At 38.5% G+C, this 27,600-nt stretch overlaps 1 protein-coding gene across 10 annotated transcripts in view; it reads right to left on the bottom strand.

The window, feature by feature from the left end:
• The window catches only part of EPHA7 (EPH receptor A7), a 269,519-nt gene that overhangs the window by 21,120 nt on the left and 220,799 nt on the right, over window positions 1–27,600 (bottom strand). For 2 of the 10 annotated variants that reach the window (XM_040350111.1, XM_040350108.1), the window contains exons 10-16: window positions 22,710–22,835; window positions 18,672–18,857; window positions 18,210–18,271; window positions 14,986–15,096; window positions 13,134–13,244; window positions 12,726–12,935; window positions 5,457–5,606 (exon numbers count right to left, since the gene is read on the bottom strand). In XM_040350111.1, coding sequence (XP_040206045.1) covers window positions 5,457–5,606; window positions 12,726–12,935; window positions 13,134–13,244; window positions 14,986–15,096; window positions 18,210–18,271; window positions 18,672–18,857; window positions 22,710–22,835 — 956 coding nt within the window. Of the gene's footprint in view, window positions 1–5,456; window positions 5,607–12,725; window positions 12,936–13,133; window positions 13,245–14,985; window positions 15,097–18,209; window positions 18,272–18,671; window positions 18,858–22,508; window positions 22,594–22,709; window positions 22,836–27,600 lie in introns of those variants that run through there. The other 8 variants (XM_040350113.1, XM_040350112.1, XM_040350116.1 and 5 more) reach the window with 5 other exon arrangements.

Consider the following 27,600-nt stretch of genomic DNA (forward strand, 5'->3'; position numbering starts at 1 on the left):
TCTTGAATTATCATACTCTTTATATAAAGTGCTACATTATTGTTCTGCACATTTACGTTTGAAGGTCATGGTTAAACTGGCTTTTGTGTAAGTGGCCTGAAGCCTCGTACACACAACCGAGAAACTCGACAGGCGAAACACATCAATTTGCTCGTCGAGTTCCTTGTTAGGCTGTCGAGGATCTCGGCGAGCCAAATTTCTCCATTCCCGTAGAGGAAAAAGAATACATGCTCTCTTTTTGGCTCGACGGGATCCTCGACAGTTTCCTCGTCGAAAAGTGTACACACGACCGGTTTCCTCGGCAAAAAAAAAGTTTCTTGCTGGTTTCTGCCGAGAAACTCGGTCGTGTGTACGAGGCCTTATTTGTATTTGTATGTCTCAGCGCAGAGAGTACCTCTTACATTAATGAGTTAGCATAGTTTGAGAATAGCTGTATTAGTTAAGTACAAATGCTTTTTGGATCAGCAGGAAGAGAAAGAACAGAACAGTGTCTTCAGTCTACCCTATTTATGATAGCTCAACAAAATGCTTCCATTCTACTGGCTTTTGTACTCAGTTTTAGTATCATGATAGCGAACCTCACTGCTGTGGTAACTAAGTTGAAAACATATTGCTGCAAACTTCATTAAACCCCATAGCCTTGAGTTAAAGGCATTGAGAGAATCAATCAGAAGGACGTGTAAAAGGTTAGAATGATGTTATAAGGTAATTCATGTCACTGACAGTGTGCTACAAAGCTCTCATAAAATACTAGTGAAGTATTCATGCTCCTGAATGTCACGCTGTGAAGGATTGTCTGAAACTGACTTGCAGGAAAGCTGGGATACAAAAAATTGTTTTTTTCAACCAGCATATGAGAGAGAATTGGGTTTGACTGGTAACCTCCAATTAATTCTTACCCTAATGTCAGTTCAGTAAAGTGAAATACTGTATTAATAAATACAATTAAAAAATTAAGCATTCATAACTAGATAAAAAGGTTATAAAAAGGTTCACTTTATAATGTATTTTGACTTATAACATGTTTTGCAAAGGTGGAGGTACAATACACTCAGCAAGGTTAATCTAATAAGGAGCAGTAAATGTTCACTTAGAAAAGCTAATTCAAAACAAATCTCACTGAGCTTAGAAATTAACCTCTTGCCAATCCCAAAATGCATATATGCAAAGGCAGGACAAGTGGCCATGACAGGCTGAGGTTGTGTGCAGAAAGCATGGTCTCTATCCTCTTCAAGCACACTGACCAAGCTCACTAAGGACCCTTTCACACTGGGGCAGTGGGGGCGTCGGCGGTAAATCGCCGTTATTTTTAGCAGTGCTTTACCGTCAATTTCGCAGCACTATTCAGCCACTAGCGGGGAGCTTTTACCCACCGCTAGCAGCCAAGAAAGGGTTAAAACCACAGCAAAGCGCCTCTGCAGAGGCACTTTGCCGACGGTATAGCCATGGTGCCTATTGATTTCAATGGGCAGAAGCGATGGAGGAGCGGTATACACACCACTCCTTCACCGCTCCAAAGATGCTGCTAGCAGGACTTTTTTTTACCGTCCTGATAGCTCACTGCTCCAGTGTGAAAGCTCTCGGGGCTTTTACACTGGAGAGACAGCAGCGGCTGTTTCAGGTTGCTTTGCAGGTGCTATTTTTAGCATTTTAGCGCCTGCAAAGCAACCCAGTGTGAAAGGGGTCTAAGAGCTCTTGGTACTGACTTCTGATTATGAGCCAGCAGCTCGATTGCTATCACAAGCAGCAAGAGGGGATGTCCCCCCCTCTCACTGCCTTCCGACGCTCCACCTGGGCTGTCCTATCCCACCAAGAGGCCCGAGTGACCAACCAGCATGTCCGCCGTCCGGTCGGAGACCTGAAAAAAAAGCCACAATTGAGACACATCTCTTCGGCTTACTGGAGCCTTAAAGGTGCCAGATTAAAAAGAAAGTATTCAGTATTCAAAACAGCCAAACTTAGCGTTGTGAATGCTTTTAGGTGCAAAGAAGGGATTTGGGGTCTTATAGATCCCAAATCCCTCCAAAAAATACCTGACTGACGTGACTATTGCTGTCACAAGGGATTCCTTGTGACAGCAATAAAAGTGATAAAAAAAGGAAAGTATAAAATAAATACACACGCGCACACAGAAGCAAACGCATATGTAAGTTGCGGCCGCAAATGTAAACAGTGTTTACAGCACTCATGTGAGGCATTGCCGCGATCAATAGAGTGAAAGCAATAATTTTAGCACTAGAACTCCTCTGTAACTCTAATCTGGTACCCATTAAAAAAAAATTCAAACTTTGCCTATGGAGATTTTTAAGTACCATCGTTTGTCACCATTCCACCAGTGTGTGCAATTTTAAAACATGACATGTTAGGTAACTATTTACTCGGTGTAACATCATCTTTCACATTACATTAAAAAAAAATATTCAGGAAAGTGTATTTTTTCCAAATAAATTGCATTTGAAAGACTGCTGCGCAAATACAGTGTGGCATAAAATATTGCAAAGATCGCCATTTTACTCTCTAGGGTCTCTACTAAAATATATATATATATATATATATATATATATATATATATATATATATATATATATATATATATATATATATAAAATGTTTGGGGGTTCTAAATAATAATAATAAATAATTTTGTAGCAAAAGAATACTGATTAACTTGTAAGCAACAAGTGTCAGAAAATGGCATGGTCCTTAAAGCGGGGGTTCACCCTAAAAACAATTTTCTAACATTACATTGAGCTCACTCTCGACATTGACAGTATGCCGATTTTTCTTTGCTGTACATACCTCGTATAGCTATTTTCTTACCCGGCTTCCGAGTAGTGAATCCTGCGGGAGTGGGCGTTCCTATGAAGCAGTTAGTGATTGACGTGATGACAAAAACTACCACCCCTGTCGCATAAGGAGCGTCACGAGTCGCCGAAAGAAGCCGAACGTCGAGTCTGCGCTATATGGCGCCTGCGCACTGACGTTCGGCTTCTTTCGGCAACTCGTGACGCTCCTTATGCGACGGGGGTGGTAGTTTTTGTCATCACGTCAATCACTAACTGCTGCATAGGAACGCCCACTCCCGCAGGATTCACTACCCGGAGGCCGGGTAAGAAAATAGCTATACGAGGTATGTACAGCTAAAAAAAAAAAATCAGCATACTGTCAATGTCGAGAGTGAGCTCAATGTAATGTTAGAAAATTGTTTTTAGGGTGAACCCATGCTTTAAGTGGTTGATACTGGGTTAAGCTGCATCCATACTAGTGTCAAAGGGGGTGATCACTGCATTCCCCGTACATCACAATCACTTCCTGACACTTGGTACTAAAGATGGTTCTACAGTTCCTGTAGATTTTTTTAAATATACACATTTGTGCAGCACCCTGCCTGACCCAAAAGGTCAAGTTCAGGATTTTCACAAACACGTGATAACAATAATTCTGCATTTTGTTATAAAGTCTCAACTTGTCTTAAAGGCTAAGTTCACCTTTTCTTTTACTATGTACCACTATAACATTAATGTACTTATTTAGCATAAAAAACAAAAAACAGCTTTCTATTAATTCTACACAGGGTTATCTCACTCTCTTCATAGCTGTTTAAACACACTTCTCAATTACTTCTGCCTTACTTCCTGGACAGACTTAATGTCATGACACAGGAAGGAGTTGACCAGCTGATCTCATTAGCACACGCCCTGAGGGTAGATGATGCAGGGTGTGTGCTAATGACCTAAATACCCCAGATCCCTCCAAAAAATACCTGACACATGACTATTGCTGAAACAAGGGACGTTTACATTCCTGATGACAGCAAAAAAAGTGATCACAAAAAAAACAAAAAATGAAAGGAACAGTGTAAAATAAATAATAATAAAACAAATGAAAGAGCCCCATCCCTCCGTGCTAATGCGCATAAGCAAACACACATGTAAGTTGTGGCCGCAAATGTAAACAGTGTTCAAACCACACATGTGAGTTATTGCCGCAAAGTAAGGCAGAAGTAATTGAGTAGTGTGTTTAGACAGCTATGAGTAGAGTGATGTAAGCCCGTGTAGAATTAATAGAACGATGATTTTTTTTTTGCAAAATAAGTATATTAATGCTATATTGGTACAAAGTTGAACAAAGGTGCACTTAGCCTTTAATGTCTCAACATGATGATGCCCCCCAAGTAGAAAAAGCATTATTTCTTAGTTTTTGCTTAATGTAGTGAGCTAATAATACTACTTGGAAACCACAGCTCACACATAAAAAAGCAAGAACAATCTCAATAAGGCTAGAACTAAAAAATATATATATATTTTTATCCATTGCTAACTATTTACAAATGAAAGAATCATTGATTGCGCACATACAACAATTCCATTCTTGGCTACAAACTATACCCTAGAAAGTGCTATATGAAAAATGAAGCTTTGACAGGCCAGGCTATGTGACCTTTTTTTCCTTGCGATAAAGTAAGATGGAATGGCACCAGGATTAACGGTAGCAGCAGAAGAGGTGATGTTAAAAGAATCATCTGGGATTTCTAGCAGCATATTATTTGATGTGGAAAGCTGTAGAAATGGCTCACACACTCTTCAATAATGGCTTGCCCAATGATTGCTTGTCTAATGTGGCAGCATACTGCCATTAATAAATACAGTCTATGAGGATTTCAATGTTCAAAAAGCAACATTAGATGCCCGTTAACTCTGCCAGAAAACATGGATTCAATATTAGAGACATTTGTCAAAGCATGCAAACTGAAAGACAAAAAAAAAACCTGGAAGTCAACCTTGTCAACTGTAAAACGGCTCAAGATAAGACATGCTAAAAATTAAACTTTTAAAAAGCTGCATCAACTGACTTATGAATTGACTGCTTCAATTGAATCACTTCACAGCTTATGTCCAGCTTCAGGATAAATACAGATAAACGTCCACTAACTCTGCAAGCTAAACAATAAATGATAAACACAGCTTCCCATTCACTTGTTTGAATGTTAAGCAGCTGTAGCTTTACAATCACTTTATATTCTTGTCAGAGATGTTTATGTTTGCTGGTATGGCTTGAAGAAGGTGTCAAAGATATAAAACTTTACCGAATATCCAGGGGAATGTAAATATCTCTTTTTTTTCCTCAACCCCAAGGATTTGTTTGCACATATTTTGACAGTCCATGAAATCTTTGACACTGAGCCCTGTCAGATGTTAACAACTTTGCACTCTGCAAAAAATGTCTCATCACTTTAATTTTTTTATCTCTTCCTCAAGCTTTGTGATCCTTGACTCAAAAACAATCATGTGTAAGAAGCCTTTATTTGACATAATTAAAATGGCTTAATTCTTATATAAACACTATAGTATTATATTGCTTAGGGGAAAAAAATCTGACAGTTTAATGACATGTTATAAAACAAACATAAAAATACAATACTTATAAGTAGTTCAGTAACGTAAAGAAAAACTTACATCCTGATTTGACATGTCCCAATAAGGCCTTTCTCCATACGACATGACTTCCCACATTACAATTCCATAACCCCACACATCGCTGGCTGATGTAAACTTGCGGTACTGAATTGCCTCTGGAGCTGTCCATCTGACTGGAATTTTTCCTCCCTATTTAAAACAAGGAAATTACATTTATTGGTTAAGCAAATACCAACTATATTGAATCAATCCATTGCATAATATATATTTAGTATAAAGAACATAGGGCCAGATTCATGTAGATTTCCGGCAGGGTATCGTATCACGTTTAAGTTACGCCGCCGCAAGTTTCCAGCGTAAGTGCTTGCGTGTCCGCCTAATTCAAATGGGGCGTGTACCATTTAAATTAGGCGTGTTCTGCGCATGCTCCGTTTGGAAATTTCCCGCCGTGCTTTGCGCGAAATTACGGCGCCCCGACGTGTTTTTTGAACGGCGACGTGCGTAACGTACTTTCGTATTCCCGGACGTCTTACGCAAAAAAAAATTTGAAATTCGACGCGGGAACGACGGCCATACTTTAACATGGCTGGTCTAAATCTAAGCCATGAAATAGCAGGCTTAAGATTGCGACGGGAAAAACCGACTAGCGACGACGTAAGAGAATGCGACGAACGTGCGTACCTTCGTGGATCGCCGTAAACAGCTAATTTGCATACCTGATGCGGAAAACGACGCAAACTCCACCCAGCGGTCGCCAAAGTATTGCATCCTAAGATCCGAAGGCGTACGAAGCCGTACGCATGTCAGATCTTAGCCAAAAGCCGTTGTATCTTTGTTTGTGAATTACAAATAAAGATACGACGCGGAAAATTTGAAAGTACGCCGGAGTATCAGCAGATACTCCGGCGTACTTTTTCTGTGAATCTGGCCCATTGAGGCTAAACTGGCGATATTCAAACCAAGATGCTTCACACATGCAACCACTTACACCCACTTATAGCACCCATTCAGCTGGAACCACAACTACAGTGATAGCCGCTAGCTTGAGTCCGATGATGAGCGGCTGCCCTGCTTCTTTGAAGTCACTAGTACCATTTAGAGAACACTTTGCAGCTTGTCAATGGCATGGGACCCAGAAGCTAGCGGTGATCACTGTAGTAGCGGTGCCTAATACAGTGATTTCCAGCTTCTCCAGGAATGGGCAATGTATGGAACATGCACACTTATATTGGTCCAAACTGTACCAAAGTAACTATGCAAAAATATCCATGCCTGGAATTCAGCTTTAACCTACAGAGCTGACACTACTGAGAATATTAGGGCTCTCATTGGTGACCTTATTTGAGGAATATTTGTTGGCTGGCTGTCTCCAGCTTCAGTAGTTTCTGAGTCTCTAATCAGAACAAGTAAACCTTGGATTACGAGCATAATCCGTTCCAGGAGAATGCTTGCAATCCCAAGCACTCACATATTAAAGCGAGTTTCCCCATAAAAGTCAATGGAAATGAAGATAATTCATTCCACATTGACTTCTATTGCATGCAATACCACATGTGGCCAGATGTGGGGGGGTGCTGGAGTGACTCGAAAAAACTCAAAGACCGCTCAGATGCACTCAAAAAAACTCAGAAAGGCTCGGAAAAACTCGGGAACAGAGTATTTCCGAGTGGCTTTGAGTGTCACTGGCGCCCCTGCGCCTCTGGCCAAATGCGGTACTGCACACGGCAGAGGTTTGAATCCTGCTTGTTTCGCGAGACAACACTCGCAAACAGAGTCAGGATTGTAAAAAATAAATAGCTTGTATTGCAAAAAGCCAGTTTACCGCATTACTCGCAATCCGAGGTATTACTGTATGTAGATTAGTAAGTCAGAACGCCTAATATGTATAATTGTGCTAGGTCTGTGCCTCAGAGATTATAAACATGAAAATCAGACAACATCTGCAGAACAGGTCAACAATGGTAACTTCAGCACTATCTTTGCACATGTTTTCATTAAAAAAATGTGTGCATGTAAACTGAATAGAAACATGTTTTGACATTTGCACATAAATAAAAAAATATGTACATAAATAACTACATGGGCTGAGGATCCTGGTGCATGTGGGTCACTACTAGGGATGAGCTTCGAGTGAACAACGAACAATTTGGGGTGTTTGCGGCAAATTCGAAAAGCCGCGGAACACCCTGTTAAAGTCTATGGGAGAAATCTAAAGTGCTAATTTTAAAGGCTAATATGCAAGTTATTGTCCTAAAAAGTGTTTGGGGACCTGGGTCCTGCACCAGGGGACATGTATCAATGCAAAAAAAAGTTTTAAAAACTGCAGTTTTTTCGGGAGAAGTGAATTTAATAATGCTTAAAGTGAAACAATAATAGTGAAATATTCCTTTAAATTTCGTACCTAGGGGGGGGTGTAAAGTTAGCATGTTAAAATAGCACATGTTTCCAGTACTTAGAACTGTCTCTGCACAAAGTGTCATTTCTGAAGGAAAAAAAGTAATTTAAAACCGGACTCGCGGCTATAATGAATTGACGGCTCCCGGCAATTCAGAGAGAATTCATTCATAAAAAAAAAAAAACATGGGGTCCCCCCCCTTTTCTGCGGCCGGACAGGTTACGTGCTCAGATAAGGGGTCTTGTGTGGAGTTTTGGGGGAACTTCACGCCATTTTTTTTTTAAATTTGGGGTTGAGTTCCCCTTAAAATCCACACCAGACCTGAAGGGTCTGGAATGGATATTTGGGGGGAACCCCACGTCATTTTTTTTTTAATTGATGGCAGGGTTCCCCTTAATATCTATACCAGACCTGAAGGGCCTGGTAATTGAATTTGGGGGGACCCCACACTTTTTTTATGAATCAATTCTCTCTGAATTGCCGGGAGCCGACAATTCATTATAGCCGCAAGTCCAGTTTAAATTACTTTTTTTTCAGAAATGACACTTTGTGCATTGACAGTTCTAAGTACGGGAAACATGCACTATTTCACATGCTTACTTTACACCCCCCTAGGTACGAAATGTAAAGGAATATTTTACTGTTATTGCTTTACTTTAAGCATTATTTAATTCACTGCTCCCAAAAAAACGGCCGTTTTTAAAACTTTTTTTGCATTGATACATGTCCCCTGGGGCAGGACCCAGGTCACCAAACACCTTTTAGGACAATAACTTGCATATTAGCCTTTAAAATTAGCACTTTAGATTTCAAATGTTCGAGTCCTATATACTTTAACAGGGTTCTAAACTTCACACAAACATTTGGTGTGTTCGCAGGTTCTGGTGCGAACCGAACAGGGGGGTGTTCGGCTCATCCCTAGTCACTACAATGCCCAGTTCATGCTCCCGTTTCCCATTACTCACTACTTCTGCCTCTGTCTTAGTCAGTGCAACAAAAGAAGTGCTTCTGGGTATGAGGTGAACTATTTGACTCAAGCCTAGTGGCCAATTGCTAGGCTTGAGTCAAATAATATCACGGCTTCTGCATATTCTGGTTACCGCTGTAGTAGAGGGAAAAAACAGCAAGGAGTTTTAGAATGCCAGGAAGGCCTTTCATATACACAGTCACTTTGATGGACAAATGATGCCACCCATTCATTTAAATGGAATGCCACCAAACCATAATACATGCACAATCACACATGATTTTTTTAACACACACACACCAGTTGTGGTATACTAAAATGCACATGATTTGAAGTGAGATAGCAATATTCATTGTGTATGCCATTCTAAAAGGGGTAGCACTAAAGCTCACAAATTGTGGATTGTGCATTACCACAACACATATATGTGACACCAAGCCTTAGGCATACCTTTAAGTTTCACTATTTTGTATATAGGCACAGTTTACATTTACAAATATTTGTTATTTATTAAATAATTACAGTTTTATCTTTTAGATTTCGTAGGAACCCTGGAAGTTTTTTGCGCTAAAGATTTTATTCAAATATTTTTTTGTGCAACTTTAAAAAAACAACACTACCATCTTTTATTTCTACAGGTACTGTGCTTTCAGAAAACCTGTGATTTAGGAGGTATTTTAACCACTTCCCGACCCCCGCATGTACATATACGTCCACAATATGGCACGTACAGGCACATGGGCGTATAGGTACGTCCTCGCCTATTAGCGGGTGGGGGGTCCGATCGGGACCCCCCCCCGCTTACATGCGGAGGTCGGGTCCGCTCGGGGAGCGATCCGGGACCACGGCGCGGCTATTTGTTTATAGCCGCTCCGTCGCGATCGCTCCCCGGAGCTGAAGAACGAGGAGAGCCGTGTGTAAACACGGCTTCCCCGTGCTTCACTGTGTCGGCGCATCGATCGCGTCATTCCCTTTATAGGGAAGACACGATCGATGACGTCATTCCTACAGCCACACCCCCCAACAGTTGTAAACACATACTAGGTGCACCCTAACTCCTACAGCGCCCCCTGTGGTTAACTCCCAAACTGCAACTGTCATTTTCACAATAAAGAATGCAATTTAAATGCATTTTTTGCTGTGAAAATGACAATGGTCCCAAAAATGTGTCAAAATTGTCCGAAGTGTCCGCCATAATGTCGCAGTCACGAAAAAAATCGCTGATCGCCGCCATTAGTAGTAAAAAAAAAAAAATTAATAAAAATGCAATAAAACTATCCCCTATTTTATAAACGCTATAAATTTTGCGCAAACCAATCGATAAACGCTTATTGCGATTTTTTTTACTAAAAATAGGTAGAAGAATACGTATCGGCCTAAACTGAGGAAAAAAAATGTTTTTATATATGTTTTTGGGGGATATTTATTACAGCAAAAAGTAAAAAATATTGCATTTTTTTCAAAATTGTCGCTCTATTTTTGTTTATAGCGCAAAAAATAAAAACCGCAGAGGTGATCAAATACCACCAAAAGAAAGCTCTATTTGTGGGGAAAAAAGGACGCCAATTTTGTTTGGGAGCCACGTCGCACGACCGCGCAATTGTCTGTTAAAGCGACACAGTCCCGAACTGTAAAAACCCCTTGGATCTTTAGGCAGCAATATGGTCCGGGGCTTAAGTGGTTAAAAACAATGAAAGCTGTGAAAATAAAATAGTAAATAGCAAAAAAAAAAAAAAAAAAATGGTCTGGTGAAATATGAGAAATAAGGCAAGGCAGCGAAAGGGTTACATGGAAACAAATTTATCATGTTCTGGTTGTAATCTTTTTGGCATTTTTAATTGGAAACTGTAGTTTGGGTTTCAGATTTTTTGAAGCATTCTTTCTTCAAATATAAAGACATCAACTTCTGAAATGTGAAAGAAATAGGCTAAAGTACAACCATGTTTTAACAGGGAACCAGTGAAGACACACACCACTGATTTTCTGTTGATATGTTTATTGTATATCTTACATTCCACATAGCTCCCTCTTCTGATGTGTTGCACTCATATAAGCTTAAAGTGTTTCTAAAGGGAAGATTTGTTTTTACCTTACTGCATTTCTTGCATTAAGGTAAAAAATGTCCCACTGCTCCCTTATCTCTCTAAATATTTACCCAAGTCCTATCTCGATCCAGCGCAGTGTTGCCAACCGTCTGTATTTTTACGGACAGTTCATAAAAACTGTCACTCCCCCCCCCCCGTTCGTAAATGTCGGTGGTTGCGGGAATGTGCCAGTAAAATAGCCAAGATCGGTTCGGCTTGCAACTGCGCAAGGAGATTGGAGACAGGGGGTGATTAGAGGCAGGGGGTGATGGTGGCTGCGGTGGCACTGCAGAAGGGGATGGAGGCAGGGGGAGATTGGAGGCAGGGGATGTTAGTGACCGGGGGTGATGGTGGCACCGCAGAGGGTGGGGAATGGAGACAGGGGTTGTTGGTGGCACCGCAGAGGGAGATGGAGGCAGGGTACGATGGAGGCAGGGGGTGATTGGAGGCAGGGGGCCTGGGAGAGATTGGAGGCAGAGAGAGATTGGAGGCAGGGGGAGATTGTGGCACTGCAGAGGGGGGTGAAGGCAGGGGGTGTTGGTGGCAGAGGGGGATGGAGGCAGAGGGTGATGGGACTAAATAATTTTCCCTTATTATATCGAAAATAACAAAAATATGTTTTGTTTACCTTAATACCTTAAAATCATATTGCTATTTGCCTAGCGTACTTGTTTGTAGCCTAAATACTGAAATGTGCACCTAAAAATGTAATTTATTAACTTTTGTGAAATGCCAGTAAAAACTTGGCTGCGCCAGTAAATTTCGGGTGTGGTGCCAGTAAACTTCAATCTGGTAGGTTGGCAACACTGATCCAGCGCTGTGCCTAATTGCAGTAGCACTGCTCTTTCTTCCTTTCCTTAGGAGACCCAAAAGGGGGAAGGTTTGGGCTGCACTGTGCAATACCACTTAACAAAAAAAAAAAAAAAAAAATGATACCAGCAAAAACTAATTTGTGAAGCAACTAAAGTGAATTTTAAGTGACACAATTTTAAGTGAGTAAATACATATGTGTTCACTGTTTTAACAAGCAAAATATTTCTAATTCTGGTGAGTCAGCTTTATAATGGCTGACTTAAGAAACAGTAATGCCCCGTACACACGATCGGAATTTCCAATGGCCTAAAATTTGATGGGATTTTTGTCGGAATTACGTTTAAGCTGTCTTGCATACACACTGTCAGACCAAATTTCGACTGTCCAAAATGCGGTGAAGTAAAACACTACGACGAGCCGAGAAAAATAAAGTTCAATGCTTCCGAGCATGCGTTGACTTGATTCTAAACATGTGTGAGTTTTTTCTCTGTCGGAGTTGCACACAGACGATAACATGTTCTATTTCTAAACACAGATGGAAAAAAGTCAGATGGAGCCCACACACGATCGGAATTTCTGATGAAAAAAGTCCAATCGTGTGTACGTGGCATAAGGCCAGGTTTACTCTGTTCCAGTGCAATAATGCACTTATGTTGAAAAAAATTATGTTTTATATTAGGCTGCATTATGTTAAGGCAACCATTTGATTTTTAACAGAATGTCACAAGCAAAATTGCACCTGACTTTATTTCAAGAGTGCACAACATGGCATAGTAGAGTGCTGCATCTTTCTACGGTGCAGGTGCATTGCTTTGGTGTGTTGGGATGCCATTAATTTTGACCGCACAGCAAAAATGTAACTAAAGGTAATTAAGAAAGCAGTGAATTGATTGTCTTGATTGGTGTGTATCACACGAATAGTTGTCCAAAATTAGAAATCTCTTACCAGGTAATACATTAAACATATACATTTTAACAGTATTTAGCTATTTGCCTGGGGTTCTACTTTAATAGCAAACAAATGAAATGAAAAGTAAAAGTAAAATTACTGTTGTTGTGTATACTGCATCTGCATCATCGTCTATGACTCGAGATAATCCAAAGTCAGACACTTTGCAGACAAGATTACTGTTGACCAGAATGTTTCGTGCAGCAAGATCGCGATGTACATATCCCATGTCAGCCAAATATCTCATTCCAGCTGCTATCCCTCTCAGCATCCCAACCAACTGGATGACATTGAACTGTCCATCATGCTTCTGTAAAAAAAGAAAATATCTCAGTCAAGCTTTGAATCTACATATCCCATTGCAGTATCAGAATCAGAAAACAAGTGTTACCCACTGATGTTGAACCGCAGATGGATGTTTGATCAGACTGTAATTGTTTTAAAATGAATGGGAATTATGAATATTATGAATGGCTGAGCTGCTTTGAATGGCTGAATGTGTAATTACCTGGGCATTTGATCCCGGGGTGTTAAGTGTTTGGACTTTTACAAAGGGCATTGTCTGAGTAGATCCTGTACGTTTACCTTTGGGAGCTGAAGTAAACATTTCCAAAGATTTCTGAAGTGGAAAATGATCAGAGCTTAGTTTGATATAAAGGTAATTAAAAATGATTGGTACAATACTTTGAAATGATTATAAATGTGCACTTTCTCCTTAATACTATACTTTGCAAAAAACTAACCTCCACATTGCAGCTGTTAAGACTATTCTGTGCAGTGTGAAAATAAATAAAAAATGTATCTAAACCCAAGAGCAAAACTGTTTTGTATTTCAGCTTACCAGTCATTAGATGAGGTAGCTGCATTAGTATTCGTATTTTCCTTTAGCTGTGCCTGGTGATTCTGCCAGTAACACATTTACGGTCCTAGATTGACGCTCACTGTACTGTATCTATGGAGGTGCAGTAATGGTCAGGAAGTGTTAGGACCATAGGACACCTCCCCCCTACTCACCTCTGTGGGGTTGATTAACTAAAGGCAAATAGACTGTGCACTTTGCAAATTGCAGTTGCACTCTGCAAGAGCAGTTCCTCCAGAGCTTAGTAAATGAGCAGAAGCTCTGCTGGCTTCCATCGACCAATCATGTGCAAGCAAAAATGCTGTTATTTCAATTTTCTTTGCACGTAATTGGGTATTCTTTGCAAAGTGAAGCTTTACCTCATTTACAAAGCTCTGCAAAGTGCATATTCTGCTTGCCTTTAGTAAATCAACCCCTGTATATCACAGCTTTTTCAATTGAACATCTAGCAGATCAAAAGCGATCCAATTAAAGTTCATTCTTAGGGTTTACATACACTTTAATTGTCAGGTGAAGCAAAGAAAAATAATAAATACACTAGAATTTAACGATACCCATAACAACTACATGATTTTAACCTTGGAAAGACTCTGGGGAGCTTTAGATCTCTAAAGAGTCATGGTTGATGGATCTAGGGCGATATCAGATGAGGAATTCAGTCACTGTTATCACCAGCATTAAAATCACTCAGATAAAGGAATTATTATTTCCCAGAATAAAACTGATTCCTTCCTGACCCAAAATACCAGAAACTATTACTTGCTGGTGAAGGAGCAGCTGGAGAACAACATCTCACTGGCCCAGCTAGTGAGAGAGCAACTTCATAGAAAAAGGTAGGTGGTCTATTAGCAATTCTCTTGCCAGTGAGTTGTTGCCAGCATCAGGATCACTCGTCTACGTGACCCTATTAGTTGGGATTTCTTTTTAGATAGTTGTGATTACTCTGGGATACAGCTTGTGCTGCCGGTTTCTGTAAACTGCACAAACATTTAAAGAAGAAGTTTCACCATAATTTCCAAATCATTGTGAAATCTAGTTCTGATCCATGTTGTGGTTGCTGCATTAGGTGGGCAACAGCACACTGCCCCCCCCCCCACCACACGTGATTTTATTATACAACGTAGGCATTGATTAGAGTCGGACCGTGTGTTCCATGCTCTTGGTCTTCTAGGGTATTCCGTAATGATTTAGACTCTATGGTTAAACTTCTTCAATTAATACAAGCAGAGAGGGCTATGTGGCTGTTGAGCAAGGAAAACAATCATTTAGACTTAATGTTTTTTGTTGATGCTTGATGGCTACCTGATGTTTACAGTGCATGTAGGACACTGACAATTTGGAGAATGGAACCCTAAGCAGTATTTCCTGTATCATCCCTTATAAATACATTTAGATTATAATAAAATCTTTAACACCTACACATGGAACAATTTTAAAACAAATAGGATTCATGAATATTATGGATGGCTGTGCTGCTTTGAATGGCTGAATGTGTAATTACCTGGGCATTTGATCCCGGGGTGTTTAGTGTTTGGACTTTTACAAAGGGCATTGTCTGAGTAGATCCTGTACGTTTATTTTTGGGAGCTGAAGTAAACATTTCCAAAGATTTCTGAAGCAGAAAATGATCAGAACTTAGTTTGATATATGTACATATATATATGCATTAACAACTGGATGCAATACACTAAAATGAATATACAAGTGCACTTTTTGGTAAATATTTCCCTTTGCCAAAAATTAACCCCCATACGAGTTGTACGGGTATTTTGTGCAGTGCTGAAAATATGGTGCTGGGATACTAGGACTGTAAAATACTCACAACCACTAGATTAATTTCACATTAGCCTACCAGTACTGGCAATATTGGCCAATTATTGTGAAGTCTGTGGAAACTTTTAGAGCTCTGCAGAAACTTTTTGCTGATAGTTGTTGAGGGAAAGTCTCAGTTAAGATGCATTTATGAACAGCTACCATTTCTTCTAAAATATGTCTGGTGCCATCAAAAAAATTGTGTGATACAAGCAGTCTTGTCTGTGTGGCTATTGGTCAATAAAGGCAACTGTTCATAATTCAGATTAATATGCCTTCTGGCTGTCATCAGATGGTTACTGCCATTAAACCACCTGTATAATTCAGACAGTAACGTGTTGCAGAATGGGACTGCTACTATCCTTGTGTCTCCTATTATAAACAACATTTTGAGAACCTTTGATGCCCTTTTCTTTAAATATTCCAATAGGGAAGTCTGCCCTGGAAACATGGAAGTTAAGACCTAACTAGTTTTATCAGCATATAAAGTAAACCCCAGTTAAACCCTGCCGTTATTATTCATTACATATAGATGGGCCCAATGCTGTACCTTAACAGATTCAAATATGAACCACATTTCACAGGTACCTTGATCATGGTGTGTAGCTTTCAGGTGTTCTTAAATGTACACAACTCTTTAGTTCTCAAGTAAGACAGAGAGAACTTTGTGGGTTTTGTGAACTTCTGATGAATTTCCCCTCCTTGCACCTCCCAATGATAGTTACAAACTGATTAGATGTTTGCTTTTTGCTCTGCTTGGAACTCGCAGGGCATCTCTACACTTTCAAAGTGATGTACTCTCTATGGATCATTGTTTTATATGACTTTATGTCGGAAACACCTACATAGATCAAAGCAAGAAACCTAATTCCAATGACACATTACATAACAATGTGTAATATCTAATGAAGTTTGCAAGTATGTTATTTTAAAAGTATGCTAGAAAAAAAGTTTAAAGTTGATCTCCTTCCATTTCTTATTTCCATTATTATAGTCATATACACAAAGGCTACCGCTGACCAATATTGGCAGACTAAAGCAGAAAAATCACAACCTTTATTAAATAGTTACATGGTTGACCCATGAAATAACACAGGGGGTTTATTTACTAAAGGCAAATCCACTTTGCACTACAAGTGCACTGCAAGTGCAGTCGCTGTCAGGGGCAGACTGACAACTCATGCGGCCCTTGGGTAATAAGAGATTATGGGGCCCCCGGGCAATAAGAGATTATGGGGCCCCCAGGCAATAGGATATTATGGGGCCCCTGGGCAATAGGAGATTATGGGGCCCCAGGCAATAGATTATGGGGCCACACAGTACTGTGTATACACACACATACAGTCACAACATATACACACACAGTATACATACACACAGAATACACATACAGACACACAGTACACACACACACACACACACACTATACATACACACACTGAGAAGGTACTGGAGAGGCGGGGCAGCTATATTCTTGGGATTTTTAGATCAAAAGGATGTTGGTAAGGGACATTTCAGGGACAGATGTAAAAAAACACAGATTTTTACATACTGTCCCTGGTTTTACTGAGGCTGGCAACCCTGATGGTGCCCGAATGGTCAGTCCGTCCCTGGTCGCTGTAGATCTGAGGGGAACATGGTTGGATGATAAAATCAGCAGAGCTTCAGATCTTCCCCTCAGATATACAGCAACTGCACTTCCAAGTGCACTTGTAGTGCAAAGTGGATTTGCCTTTAGTAAATTAACCCCTAAATCTTTAGGTGGAAATGTTAGACTGGTAAAATATGCCAATACATTTACATTGAAAGTAAAGCACTCTATAAATGAACTTGCATCCAGGGTTTTAGTATTCTGTTACTTTCGTTTGTAAGTTTTATTAAACTTGTCACAGCAAAGCAAGTGAGAATCCAGCAATAACAAAATTATCCTGTCAGCGTGACTGAACACATTTTCCCACTAATACTTTCTGAATAAACACTTAAAATGCAGAAAACTATGTTGTTTTCAAGTTGTGTTATTTATGTAGTTGGAATTCACTGACTGGACATTTGTTTGAAACAAACAAAAAATTGGAACACTTCCTGATGTAGCCGTGGATGTTTTAAGAGCAATGTCTAACTATGATGATTCATTAAACCTCACAGGAGCTTTATCAATTTAGTGTGGGAAGATGACTGCAGGTAAAATATGGCAATTATGGATGTGATGCAGCCCCTGGCTCAACAAAAAGCAGATAGGGCTACACATGACCAATTAAGAATGGATATATAAAACAGACTCATAAAAAGTATTAGTGTTAATGGACTGATTAAAAGACTAGGTTATCAGCTGTGAATCTGGCCCAGTATTTATAAACTTGATAATTTGATGTCCTTGGTTGTCCAAAGTTTGTTAGAAAAGTAGAGTAATGCTTTAAATTACTTCAGTTGTAAAGACTGTGCTGTACTAACAGAAGACCAGGATGCAAAAGCTAGTTTCTATATGTTTGTAATAACAGTTGCATACTGTTTTATTTTTTAAAGGGATAAACAACACTCTACTGATCTATGGAGCACCGTTGTTTTATGCTAACCATAACCAGAAATGTGTACAAATATAACAATATACATTTAACTATCTTAGCATTAGTAAAACTTTTATTACGTATACCCTTCTAAGCAATGGCTATATCAGAAATAATAAAACATTACTAAGATTTAACAAGGGACTGTCCATTTTCCCTTGCCAGCCATGGAAACAAGACCTTAGACCACTACGCTGCTTCAGACGCTGATGTTTAATTTAAAGGAATGGGTTTCCTATTATGCACTGATCAATACGACTGAAGAAAAGGTAAATGTAAACATATATTCCATGCATATTTATGAAACACTAAACATCCATTCCCAAAATATTATGTGAACAGCACTCACCCTTAAAAATGCATCTAGAGCTCCATTCTCCATGTATTCAATTACAATCATTACTGGCTTTCCTAAAAACATGAAAAGTTAAATGTTTGTGAAACCTTCACCAAACCAAAACGACACGAGTTTTGATAAGAAACATCTTTCTGGACTTGAAAGTTTCCATTTAGAGAGTAGCAGAAATGGTAACAAGATAGGCAGTTTTAAACAGTGCAGAGCAAGGAAATAATTTGAACATATAAATAATCAGAGTCGACATAAACTGGCGATAGCACTATGAAATGTACTTTCTTTCTATGTGAAGGATATATTGCAAACATGGTTAAGGTAAATTCAAGAGAAAGCCTACCTTTGTTTAGTAATTTGAATAATATCCATTTGTACATGACAAATATTTACAGCAAGACTGAAAACATTCCACTGAAGCGTAACAAAACCTCAAAGCCACAAAGTGGGAGATTTGCTTACCGCGTGTTACAACTCCTTCCAAATGAACAACATTTGGATGGTCAAACTGGCCCATTATACTCGCTTCACACAAAAAGTCTCTTCTCTGTTTTTCTGTATAGCCAACTTTAAGGGTTTTTATAGCAACAGCTACATCTCTTTTTCCAGGAAGCTTCAGCCGACCACTGCACACTTCGCCAAATTCTCCTACAAAGAAAAAAAAAAAAAAAAGAATAAGAATAAGTAAGCTTAATTTTTCAAAATACAGATTATGGTTAATGGTCTTCTGATGCAATTGTCTCTAGAGTATAATGAACTTGCATTAAAGTTAAACTCCAGGAATCGTGTTTTTAAAAAATGATTGTATCCTGTATGGTAAAAAATTGTCTGAAAACACTAATCATCCTCTCTGTGACCCAGTGCTGCCTTCCATGTTCTCTTCCACCCTATTCTCTGTTTCACTTTTGGTTTGGATGAGACCCAGCATCACTCAACCAATTCCTATGAGCCAAGGCTGTCCTAGACACACTTCTTGCAGATTTGTCAACATGCAGTTTTGGCTTATGGAGTGCTGTAAAGAACAACACTCAAATGTCAAAACGTAAGCACTATTTTTTGCAGCAGAGGACCATCCACCACAAAGTACCCACTCCCCACATGACAAACTAGAAGAAGCCTGGATTAATATATGTAGGCTGAATTGTTTTTACTGTATTTTGGTAGTGGGGGTGATGGGCTTTAATAAAAAAAAAGGGGAATAGTCATTTAGCTTAGTGAAAAAAGTAAATTAATGCTTACTTTGCCAATCATGTGCTATTCTAAAAAGTAAATCATCCACTATGTATCTGTATCACTTTGCTTTGGTCACAGTCTCCTTGCATGATGTATAAATTGTTATCCACTCACAGAAAAACGTGCATGCAGATATCAATCATCCCAAGTCAGAAGGGAAAAGTTGGGGTGATGCATAATTGTTCAGCAATGATTTGGAAAATGAGGCAATATTACATATTTTATTATGTTGGAAGGCAAAAGGTGGCTAGGGGTTAGAGTCATTAAGGGCTGGATGCTAAAGCACATTCATCACCTATGTGAAATTACTACACTGATCCAGTGTTTAAACATACCCTACGTAGGGACCCTGACTGTGTCAGGGAAAAATGTTATCAGGTTACTGCAGCATCAAAGTCCCCAAACACCCTAATTTCCATTAGTTTCAAGGAGGTGAAGCTTGACACAAAGCTAATACTTCTCTGAATGCTTGTGTGTATTGAGCTATTCATCTCAGTACAGCCTTTCTAGCTTAAGCTTTAGGAACACCAGCTTAATAATCACACCATCCCTAGTTATCAAAAAGTAATTTTTCTGTGAATATTATCTAGATATTTGCATATTTCTTTGATAAAAAAATCCTAACTTTGTGAAATAAGATATTTTTCTTTCAAATGCTATATTTGAAACAAATCAGGTGTAATATGTACTATAAGCTCTGTGGTAGGCTATATTTAAACAACTGTAGCCACAATGTGTATTGTAATAGAGTTTTATAGAACCCACAAAAGACCTAAGTGATGTATAAAATGATATGTTATTCTCTAAGATATTGTATGAATAATTAAGTTAAATTCCAGTATGGTAAATAAGCACCGCCACCTTCTACTAATGCAAACATAGGCAACAGCCACGAAAGAACAACAATAAACAAGATTTACTGCCTTACCTTTAGTACTCATAAATTTTTACTGAGGAATAAAATAAAAATGCACTTGATTTTTGGTGCACCAGCAAGGTTGTGTTTGTGAAAGCTGTGTATGTTATTTGAGGTTTACCTCACGGAGCCATCAGACTGAAGCTGTTTGTACCAAGCCCCAGGTTTGCAATGACAGACAATAAACAAAAGGACATTGCGATGCAGTCACACAATCTCTTAAGGCCTGCTGTTGTTGCGAAACTCTCTTATCACAGATTTCACAAAATGACATACACACTGTATAATTTAGCGATCCTATCCCACCAGAATTAAGCACTGCATCCTGTCAGTTGATAGTGAACCTGATATTTAATATCTCTACCCTAATGACAATGAGCTTTTGTTTTTTAATCTTGTGTTCAATTATATATTAAGTCAGGAAATGAGATTAGCTGTTTTCACCTGTAGGATTTATCTAAATAGAGTTGTTCATTGGATAACTTCCTTAGTCCTGTATAATTATACCTAAATGTGTGTGCTGGGAAGCAATTTGGCATTTAACATTCATTACTTTGTTGCCTGTGGCGGCAGAAGTATGTGTCTGTCAAAAATGGCATATTAAATAATAAAGATGTGCGCCACTACTGATAATATGTATTGAGTGTGTTAGCATGTTTGCATAGTGAGTTATCATTTTTGAATAGTGCTTCTAGCTTCAGGTATCTCTGTTATAATGTGAACAATAATTTAATTTGTACACATAACTGTATATTACTTGTCCCAACAAACACATGAGTGAATTCCAATGACATCCGTGTACAACATGTATAAGTTGCTAAAATTAATTGGACATTGCTTGCTTTTTTACCTGGATAGTATACATACACGATTGCTTTTAAAACGACCAACCCATACCCATAGCCTGTCCTAAAGAAATGATCGAACCACCAAAATATATTTCCTTCAGATGATTTACACATATCATCGGAATCGTGGTGATGTGTTTATCTCTGTACTGACATGGAAAGCAGCAGGGCATATGGCAGACATTTTCAGTCGACCAATAAAATGTGTCTGTTGTGAAAGTGCACCATGGGGATCTGGCCAAATAACTATCATTTGAATCTGTTGAAATTGCAAGTACTGAATGAACTTTGTCTAATATCCATGGGTAAATTAAAGGTAATATGACTTACAATTCCAACCATTAGTCTATAGAGTTATTAAGTCAGAAGTTGCTGTCACGGCTGGCAGTGCCCCCATGGGGCCTTCAACATATAAGGGATACAGTAGGTCAAGTAAGGGTCATAACTGTTCTACCAGAAGTGAGGCATATGTTTGCTAAGCTGTTTTTGCATATGAGCATAAAATGTAAGCTATTGTAAATAGAATCCAGACGGATGGGTAGCAGAAAACAGCTTACTACATTGTATAGGAATGGATTACTAGCTGGCAAGAATTTTGAGCACTGTTTGACCGGCTTGTCAGTGTAGAGTAGTCTTATTTGGATGAAAAAATAATTGTATGTGTTTATTATAATATTTAATATAGCTAATTTCTACACCTATACTGCTAGCAAGGATTAGATGGTGCATTTTGCTAAATTCATGTTTAGAAATCTTGTGATCATTTATTTTTTATTTTTTGTCTACTGTAGTACATTCATATCTATTTCCAAGCTATGATCTTGAAGTATTTAGCAAACCTAAATATTGCTTGTTTTTTTGTTGTTTCTAAACATGAAACAGACAATATATAATGACTCCTAATGGCTCAATATGTGTGGGGTTTACTGACAAGAACTTGACAATATAAAATACTCCTACAGACTTGTGCATCTTTTTAAAATGTAAATGATCTAAGTTTAATAAAATTGTAAACCATTAACATGGACTTTACCAGTGACACAAATGGGTTAAAGATAGAAAAATAAAGGGGCTGTCTATAGAAAGCAAAGAAATACTCAGGTTAAAATAAAAACCTGGCTGGCTACAATGAGTAGCACCTTCAGGTGACCTTTAGTTCTTTTTTTATTTTTGCTTATACGTTCATAAACAGGTCAGTGTATATCAGTTTGTGATAAGAAGAGAGGAAACTTTTACTAGCAGTCATTTATTGCAGTAATTTAATGCAGTAAAAGAGTAAAATATAAAAATATTAACACCTACCCATACCACACACATCAAAACAATAGGACTTTTCGCAAGCACAGCATATTTCTGTATTTTTTAAGCCACTTTGCATTTAGAAATTCTGTTAAAAAGAAAATGTTTTACTTTTGAGCTGTAATTATTTGCCTGTCATATCATGTTTGATATTCCATCCTGGCTAAATGGAAATGTTGAAGAAAACAGACACCTCTGACTTACCTGCACCAATCACGCGCTCAATTTTTATACAGGATGCATCTAACTCCTTGGCAAATTGATGGACAGCTCTATTTGGATCTTCGTATGTTTCAGGGTCAATGTAAGTTTTGGTGCCTGGAAATTTAACTGTAATGATGTCAGAAAGCAGAACAGTGATGAAGGAATGCACACTGAGCAGTTATCTAGGACTGTCATTTTTACTGAGAGCTGCTAGGCAGAAGGTATTTCTTTCATGAAACCAAATACATGTAAGAAGCAGGATAATGTGCAAGCGCAGCATGATAACCAGTATGTGTACACATGCATATTAAACAAGATCCGGAGGAAAGAAAGTTAAATCCCAGCATACTAATATAGCACAGTGTAATTTGTTGAGTAGCCCAACTGCTACAGTAACATTTGAGTGCTGCAGTGAAAATTACTTTTACGATGCTGCCTGGCTGTGATATCATTCAAAAATATACATTTTAATGTTTTAATTTTCACTACTCCAATTTCCTAAGTGAGGTAGAAACTCAATCACTTGATAATGTAGTTACCAACAGCTAGATTGTGCATATGCCCTTTGATTATGTGAATCAATTTAGAATTTGAAAGGCACGTACCATAAAAAATACAGGCAGCATCATTAAGTAAAGCCAGGGCAACTGTAATGTGATCATTTAACAAAAATAAAAGGAGGTAATGCTTAATACGCTGTAGCAAGGGTTCGCCGTACATTTTAAATTTATGCAATTAACTTGCTAATCTTATTGCTATTACATTTTAAAAGCAAAAGAATATTCACAAATCTTAGTGGCCCATCAGCTCTATTTAAAACTCAGTACTTCTGACCTGATTTGATAATGGAACTTTTTTTTTTTTAAACTTGCAAATTTGTGTTTAAATAAAAAAAGTGGCCGGAGGGACAGTAAATACAGTGCTTTCAGGAAAAGTTAAAACTTCACTTCAGTCTCTGATTCCCAGTGCATTGACAGGGACACCCTAGCACGCTCCCACACATTCAGAGTTGGTTAATATGTAATAGAGGGACGCTGGTGCTGATTTTCTGTATAGCCGCTCTTTGAACTAAAGGCTGATACAGAAATAGAAAGCAACCCCTAAATTTGTTCCCATATCTGAACATGCCTTTTAACATCTAAGGGCGTGTAAGCTTTAAACAGCTACAAATCTTACATCTATGGTCAAATTGTGTTTGCTATAGAAAAAAATCCTCTTTATGCACAACACCACAGGTTATACATGCAGACAGCGATTAAAGTCAACTTCACTTTCAATTTGATTTTTGACAGGACAATTTTTGGAATACCAGGGGTAAGGAATGAAAGCATAGAAATGTTCACAGTGAATGTGTCCATGAATATTAATGCATTCACAAAATTCCTGAAATCTGCTGCATTTATTGTTTTTGTTTATTTCTATATATTTGTCATGATTTTTTACCAGTTTTATTACTCTATCTAATTGTATTCTTACAATTCCACGATGAAAACAATAGCATAAAAAGAAAGCATTGCTGCATAAATTAGCAATTTCTTGAGACACTAGCATCTCTAACTTCTCATTTAAATAAATCAGATTTTTGACAATATTGAGCAACAGTTTGAATGGAATGCCAGCAATTAATTTATCTTTCAGCTCTCATTTGCATAATTCAATCACTTAGTCTGTATTTTTTTTTGCTATCAACACCTTGCTCATATCTGTTAGTGAGTCTGAAATAGATGAATGAGGGAGAGAGAGTGGGAGGGCATAGGAAACAATAGGTTAACCTCCTACAATGTCATTTCAGGCAGGCAGATGGAGAACGAGCCACACTCTCGTTTTCCATGATAAGCGGCCTGGATTCCAAGTAACCTCGTGCATCTCAAACGGGCCTCTGATGGTTCTTTATTCAAGCTGTCATAAAACATTTTGACAGGAGAGAGCTACTCTGGCATACCAACATGAAATAGTGTTGGCTGGGATCTCAAAGCATTGTTGGTAGGAAACCATAGGAGGAAATAAAAATGTAAATTGCAATTGCTTTAGTAAACAGAGCTATTGTTTTTAAAATAGCTTGATTCAATGAAAGATGGAAGTGCATAGAAAATTAAGGTACAGTGTGGACCTCACTAAACCAAGTTTAATGCTTTTTTTCCACAAGGAAAAAATCAATAAAAAGGCATTCATACTCCTGAAAATTTGCTTTATACAAAAGAACAATAACACAAAACCAACTGTAAATAGCTGGTGACCACTGTGTTCTGTTGCTGCTGATGCAGTCAGATTAAATTAATCACAAGCCTTGCCTTCAATGCGTGCTGACAAACTGGTTCAGCAAAAAATAAAATCTGGTCCTTTCCAAGAATACTTTGCTTAGAGCTGTGAAACTGGCAACCATGGACCTATAGGATAATAATACAGCTAAGCTGCAATTCAGAAATGCATCCTAACCTATCAAATTAACATGATATTTAGGCTTTTTAGATAATAGAATAGTAAATAAAATGTTATGGAAAATTATTTTTATAATGTAATTAAAGGGGTTGCAAAGGTAAAAAATGTTTCCCCTAAATAGCTTCCTTTACCTTTAGTGCAGTCCTCCTTCACTTACCTCATCCTTCGATTTTGCTTTTAAATGTCCTTATTTCTTCTGAGAAATCCTCACTTCCTGTTCTTCTGTCTGTAACTCCACACAGTAATGCAAGGCTTTCTCCCTGGTGTGGAGTGTCGTGCTTGCCCCCTCCCTTGAGTGGGCAGGGGGCGAGCAGGAGAGTCAGGACGCTCTCTACGCTGCAGATAGAGAAAGGAGCTGTGTGTTCGTTGGCGTCCTGACTCTCCTGCTCGTCCCCTCTAGGGAGGGGGCGAGCACAACACTCCACACCAGGGAGAAAGCCTTGCATTACTGTGTGGAGTTACAGACAGAAGAACAGGAAGTGAGGATTTCTCAGAAGAAATAAGGACATTTAAAAGCAAAATCGAAGAATGCGGTAAGTGAAGGAGGACTACTCTAAGGTAAAGGAAGCTATTTAGGGGATTTTATTTTTACCTTTACAACCCCTTTAAGTTGCAAGCAAGCAATCTAAGTAAATAATATAGATCAGGGTGTGTGCAATATGCTTTTTTAAAGTGATAAGCACGTTCTTTATTGAGAAATAATTTTGCACATCTCTCATTTTAAAATGAACCTTTCTTCACCATTTTAGATAAAGTGGAGAAGTACAACCTTTGCATGGGTTTTACTGCTATCTGGAGCTTCATTGGGGATATTTTTCTTTGTTACCTCTCCTAGTAATTGATAGCATTTTAACAAACTCCAAGTAAAAATGGCAGCAATAAAAAAAAAATCTCTATTGGAGTAGGGAAAAGCTCTCTTAACGTTTTATTGTTATCAGTGTCTCCACTGAAGATTTTCCCTCATTGCTTGCCTTAGTGTTAAGTGTGGATGATGTGTGTGTGGGTGTGGGGAGGTCTATTTGAATAAATAAAATAAAAAACTTGACAGAGTTCTAACCCCTTTCTCCCTATCCAAATGTTTGGCTTAGTGACACAATACATAGGATGCTTGTTATAGCATATAGCATGTACTGTACATCATTTAAAACTTGGGTATGTCATTAATTCCTGCAGACTAAAATCCAAGAGACACCCACTAAGCATTCAATTATTTTTTTTATTTTTTTAAGGTGAAGCATATTGCATAAAAAAAAACTTAAATTGTGCACCCTTTCTAGTGGTATTAACCTCCCTGGCGGTATGATTCTGTCTGGAATTACGTACCAAAAGCGGTACATTTATTTTGCAAGGAAATTGGCGTTTTATACTGTAGGCCTGTAATTTTTAGAAATAACTCACTTAAATCTGACCAAGCAAGAGTCTTGTAGGCATCCCGGGTATGATTTTTTTTTTTAAAACAAAATTATAAATTATAATATAATAAATAATTATAAATAATTATAACAAATAATAATATAATTATAATAAAAATTATTCAATAATGTAATCAACTCAAAATCACTGAAATTTGCAGTTGCAGAATTGTCGCTGTCATTATTTTATTTTTTTTATGACGAATTTCCCCGCAAATCGCTATCGCACAATTCTGCAAGTGATTATAATTTATTATCGCTGTTTTCTAGCTGATCTAAAACCATTTTTGACATAAAGGGACACTTTTGGACAATCTACAGTTTGCAGGCAGAAATGACATTTTTTATTATATAAAAGTACATGTAGGGCACTGGGCAGACCACTAGGGACAAGGGGGGTGTGTATTTTTTACATACAGTACTGTAATCTATAAGATTACAGTATACTGTATGTAATGTGTTTGTTTACTTTTTTGAATTTGGCGCCGTTCTCCGTCCCCGTGCGTCGTAACGTCGCAGGGAACGGAGATCGGCGTCACACGGGGACTGTGAATCGAGCGAGGAGGTCCCGCTCGCTCACACAGCGGGTGGCATCGCTGGATCCAGGGACAAGGTGAGTAAACCAAGCCTGTGGATCCAGCGAAAGGTAAGCCCGTCCAGCCCGAGCGTGACTCGGGTTTGCCGATCCTAACATGTAAAACCAACCCCGAGTCGCGCTCGGGTTTACCGTCAGGGGGGTTAAAAACTGACAGATTTGCTTAAAGCGTATGTTATGGAATGCAAAGGCGCTAAGTTGTGTAAAAGTAAGTTCTCAAGATTTTTTCACAGTCGTGATTTTATACATTTGTACATAAATGTACAGTGCACATGCTGTAAATGTCACCAAGCTTTTAACATTTTGTATGGAGAAATACAAACGGGCAAATATCTAAACCAAGACTGCCATCATTAAGGCACGAACATGGGTAAAGTAGCTTACTGTATCAGCACTTTCTAATTTCTGTCATAAATATAAATGAATTGTGTTCTTCTTCATCTAA

This window comes from Rana temporaria, chromosome 4 (assembly GCF_905171775.1).
Source record: "Rana temporaria chromosome 4, aRanTem1.1, whole genome shotgun sequence".
Classification (NCBI taxonomy): Eukaryota; Metazoa; Chordata; class Amphibia; order Anura; family Ranidae; genus Rana; species Rana temporaria.